Genomic DNA, 4,303 nt, shown 5'->3' with positions numbered 1-4,303 from the left:
TCCAGTTCCAAGGGATCCAACAGCCTCTTCTGTCCTCCTCAGGCATTGCATCACACGGTGCACTGATCTGCATGCAGGCATAACATTCATACACATAAAATAAAGATAATAAATAAAATATTTAATTAATAAATTAGAGAGGATAAGAAATTGAGAAGGGGGCAGAGAGGAGACATGGGAGGGGATGGAAGGGGTCTGGGAGGGGTGGAAATAATGCAAAGACAATACACATGTATGAAATTTTCAAAAATAAAAAATAGTAAAAAAAATTAACAAATGAGAGGCTAGAGAGATGGCTCTGTGGTTACAAGCGCTGGCTGCTCTTGCAGAAGATCCAAGTTCAGTTCCTAGCACATACATGGCAGGGGACAACTGTCCATAACTCCAGTTCCAGGTGATCCTATGCCCTTTGTGGGCATTGCACGATAGAGGCAAGATACTCATACACATAAAATATAAATAAATGGGGCTGGAGAGATGGTTCAGCGGTTAAGAACACTGGCTGTTCTTGCAGAAGACCTGGGTTTGAATCCCAGCACCCACATGGCAGCTAACAACTGTCTGTAACTCCAGTTCCAGGGGACCTGACGGCCTCTTCTGACCTCCTCGAGCATTGCACGACATGGGTGCACTTACCTACATGCAGGTAATACACACATACACATAAAATAAAAATAATAACTTTTTAAAAAAGTTAAAAAAAATAAAAAATAAAAAAATATAAGTATTTAAAAACTTTAAATGCAAATTAGACAACAACACAGGTCTGGGCTGGGCTAGATTTGGTGATGGAGTCCTTGCCTAACAGTGCAAAACCCCATGCTCATCTCCAGAGAGGCAGAGGCAGAACAGGCAGGGGGGAGGGGTTGGAGGGAGACATACCCTAACACACAGGGTCTTACCTCCTAGCATCCTCTGGGGCCTGACGGACTTTAGAATAAGCTTCAGCTATGATGGTGGCCCTAGAGAGCAAAAGCAAACCTTGAAGAGGAGACCTTCTAACTGCCTCTGTGCCCCCATCCTACCTCACCCCAACTCACTTGCGGTGCATCCCTCCCCGAGAAGGCAGATCTGGGATGTCCTCTGAAGCCAGGGCCCTGAAAACAGTGTTTAGGCCTGGGGGTTCCTTAGCGGGAGCACACAGCTCTGAGAAGGAGGTGAGGATGAGTGGGGCGCCCCCTTCTTGTCTACTGCCCCTCCTACTGGGTGACTGCTCACCATATACTCTGTGGCCCAGGGCTACATCTAATGCCTTCTCCCTTTTGATCACCTCCTCATAAGGGCTAGGGGCTCCTGAAGCAGACCAGGACACAGGTCATGTTATCCAGGCTGCCCTGGATAGAGTGGAAAAAAGAGCATCTGTGGGAGAGAGTTGACAGCCCCAGCCCAGGGTTCCCTGCCTTTGAGCACAGCTTCCTTAGAATTCTGGTGTTGGAGTCTCCCTCACCAATCTGGCTATCCAACCAAGCACTCTCCTATTTGGACCCAACTCTTATACCATGCCCTCTCCCTGTCACACCCTATTAAAGGAGATAGTGATGGGCCAGTGAAATGGCTTATCAGATAAAGGTGCTTGCTGCTAAACCCAAAGATCTGAGTTCAATTCCCAGGCCTCATATGATGGAAGGAGGGAACTAATGGGGCACGTGTGTGTGCGTGCACACAAATACATTGAAAAAAAAAATGAAAAAGTAACCAAGGCCTATTAAGTTCCTCGAACCCTCCAGTCTAGGGGCTCTTCCTGCTGTTTACACTATCTCAGTACTGATCTGCGTCCTAGCACTGCCCCCAATCCTAGAAACCATGTTCCTTTCCTCAAACCCCTCACCTACTACCACTCACATTTATCTTCTTCTTCTTCTCCTTCTTCTTCTTCTTCTTCTTCTTCTTCTTCTTCTTCTTCTTCTTCTTCTTCTTCTTCTTCCTCCTCCTCCTCCTCCTTCTTCTTCTTCTTTCTCTCTCTTTTTTTCTTGAGAACTTTTCTCTCTCTCTCTCTCTCTCTCTTTGGTCTTTTTGAGACAGGGGGTCTCCCTGTAGTCCCAGCTGGCCTGGAACTCAATATGTAGACCAGGCTGTCCACAAACTCACAGAGATCCACCTGCTTCTGCTTCCTGAGTGCTGGGACTAAAGACATGTTCCACCACACCCAGCTTACTTTTTTCTTTTAGTATTTTTATTTTATTATTAATATGTATGAGTGTACTGCCTGAATACATGTAAGTGCACCCATGTCGTGCAGTGCCCACAGAGAGGTCAGAAGAGGGTGTCAGATCTCCTGGAACTGGAGTTAAGACGGTTGCTAGGTACCATGTGGGTGCTGGGAACTGAACCTGGGTCCTCTGCAAGAGCAGCCAGTGCTCTCAACCACTGAGCCATTCCTCCAGCACCCACTCAAGATTTTTGGATTCGTTGATTCGTTTTATGTGTATGAGTGTTTTGCCTGTTTGTATGTAAGTGTACTACATGCATGCAATACTTGCAAAGGCCAAAAGAGGGCCTTTAAAAATCAAATCTGCTAGAACCAGACTTACCAACAGTTGTTAGCTGCCATGTGGGCGCTGGGAACTAAACCTGAGTCTTCTGCAAAACCAGCCAGTGCTGTTTTGCCTGCATGTATATAAGTGCACCTGTGTCCTGCAATGCCTGCAGAGGCCAGAAGAAGTTATCAGCTCCAGAACTGGAGTTATAGAGGGTTGTTAGCTGCCATGTGGGTGCTGGAAACTAAATCCAGGTCCTCTGCAAGAGCAGCCAGTGCTCTTAACCGCTGAATCATCTCTCCAGCCTATATGTGTGTGTGATGTTTTGCCTGTGTATAAGTGTATCACATGTGATGTGTGCAGTGTCCACAGAGGTCAGAAGAGGAAGTAAGATTCCCTGGAACTGGAATTACAGATGTTTGTCAGTTATCATGATGTGGGTGCTGGGACTCAAACCCAGATCCTCTGTAAGAGCAGCCAGTGCTCTTAACCCCTGAGCCATCTCTCCAGCCCCTAGCTATCACTTCTATTGTGCCTTAAAGCATCTTTCCTGCCCTGAGCTCTTGGTACCTTGGTCTGGCTTATTCTAAACCACCATGCCTTCTAGTTGAGCCCCATTCTCTCATCAAAGCCTCTCCTCCCCAAATGGGTGACATTTTCTCTCTATTGCTCCCAAAACTCCACGACCCCTGCCCGCCTCCAGGACCTTGCACAGACACGTGTCGAGCAGCTGAGCGCAGAGCAGTTCTGGGGCGAGGCCCAAGCGTAGGCGCGAAGCCACCAGCCCTGCCAGGGCGCCACTAGACATAGCATCCCACAAGTCGTCCGAAGCCTGGAGCACGAACTCGTCCTCCTCCTGGCGAGCCATTGCGGTTACCTAGGGCTCGGTGGACACGAGCTGCTGCTCGGGAGGCCTCCTCGGAGCCTCCTTGTAGGCAAAGTCCCCTAAAGCTCGCGACACGGCCAGAGAGCCCTCGACACGCCGGCGGCGGATCGTGCCACCCGCGTCGTGGATGCGCTCGCGTTCCCTTGGACGATGGAGTCGGTGATCCTTGGTGCTGAAGACCACGGAGCCCGAGCGACTGAGTATCCCTCGCGAGTCCCCGTAGTGTTCCAGGTAGAGGAATCGTGGGGACACGAGCAGCGCCACCACCGTCGAGCCACCGGGGTCACCGCGGGGCCAGAGTGCACGAAGTTGCTTGTCTGCCTGGAGGAAGGCTCTGCTAGCGCTTCGCGAACGCCCTCGGATTCCTAGGACTCCGGGCCCAGCTTCTCCAGCACGTGGCCTGGAAGGTGACGCGCTCCGAAGCGGGCAGCCCGTGCCCTGCCGTGGCATCGAGGATTGCGAAGAAAGCCCAGCCGGGGGACATCCCGAACATCGCCAACCAGGCGCAGTGCGCGTCCTCCATGCGCGCATGCCAGCCCTGCACTGGACTTGCGACACGGCTGCACCCCCGTGTGGCCTCTGCGAGCATCGCGGGGCAGCCAGGAGACATCCAGGACCGTCGGGGACCCTGCGCGCCACCTCCTCCTTCTCTGCATCGTTTTCCCCGGAAGTAGACCGCAGGAGACGCTCCAGCTGGCAGGCCAGGGGCCCCCATCCTCCTGCCACAGGATCAGCAAACCTTCACCCTCTACACAGCCCTCCAACTCAGTTAATCTCTGTACTGGGAGAGTTTAAACCAAGTAAATCTCTTTCCCATCCCTTGACCTGCATGAAATCTGGTCACTAGAAGGAACTACATTCTTGGGCTTCCTCTTTCCTGAACCTTTAGAGCCTGACTTAGCATTTGGGTCAGGAAAAAAAATAACCGACTATTTACATC

The 4,303-nt window shown here is 50.8% G+C and overlaps 1 protein-coding gene across 1 annotated transcript in view; it reads right to left on the bottom strand.

Moving 5' to 3' along the window:
• Positions 1 to 898: 898 nt before the first annotated feature.
• Ppm1n (protein phosphatase, Mg2+/Mn2+ dependent 1N (putative)) overlaps positions 899 to 4,303 on the bottom strand; it is a 7,296-nt gene continuing 3,891 nt past the window's right edge. Inside the window, 8 exon segments of the mRNA XM_008852095.1 lie at positions 899 to 962; positions 1,041 to 1,146; positions 1,219 to 1,295; positions 1,297 to 1,334; positions 3,184 to 3,701; positions 3,704 to 3,811; positions 3,814 to 3,918; positions 3,921 to 4,082. Of these exon segments, the coding sequence (XP_008850317.1) occupies positions 899 to 962; positions 1,041 to 1,146; positions 1,219 to 1,295; positions 1,297 to 1,334; positions 3,184 to 3,701; positions 3,704 to 3,811; positions 3,814 to 3,918; positions 3,921 to 4,082 (1,178 nt within the window).

Source organism: Nannospalax galili, unplaced genomic scaffold, assembly GCF_000622305.1.
Source record: "Nannospalax galili isolate Female #2095 unplaced genomic scaffold, S.galili_v1.0 scaffold385, whole genome shotgun sequence".
Lineage (NCBI taxonomy): Eukaryota > Metazoa > Chordata > Mammalia > Rodentia > Spalacidae > Nannospalax > Nannospalax galili.
The sequence above is the reverse complement of the archived record's forward strand: the minus strand, read 5'-3'. Positions and strand labels throughout refer to the sequence as shown.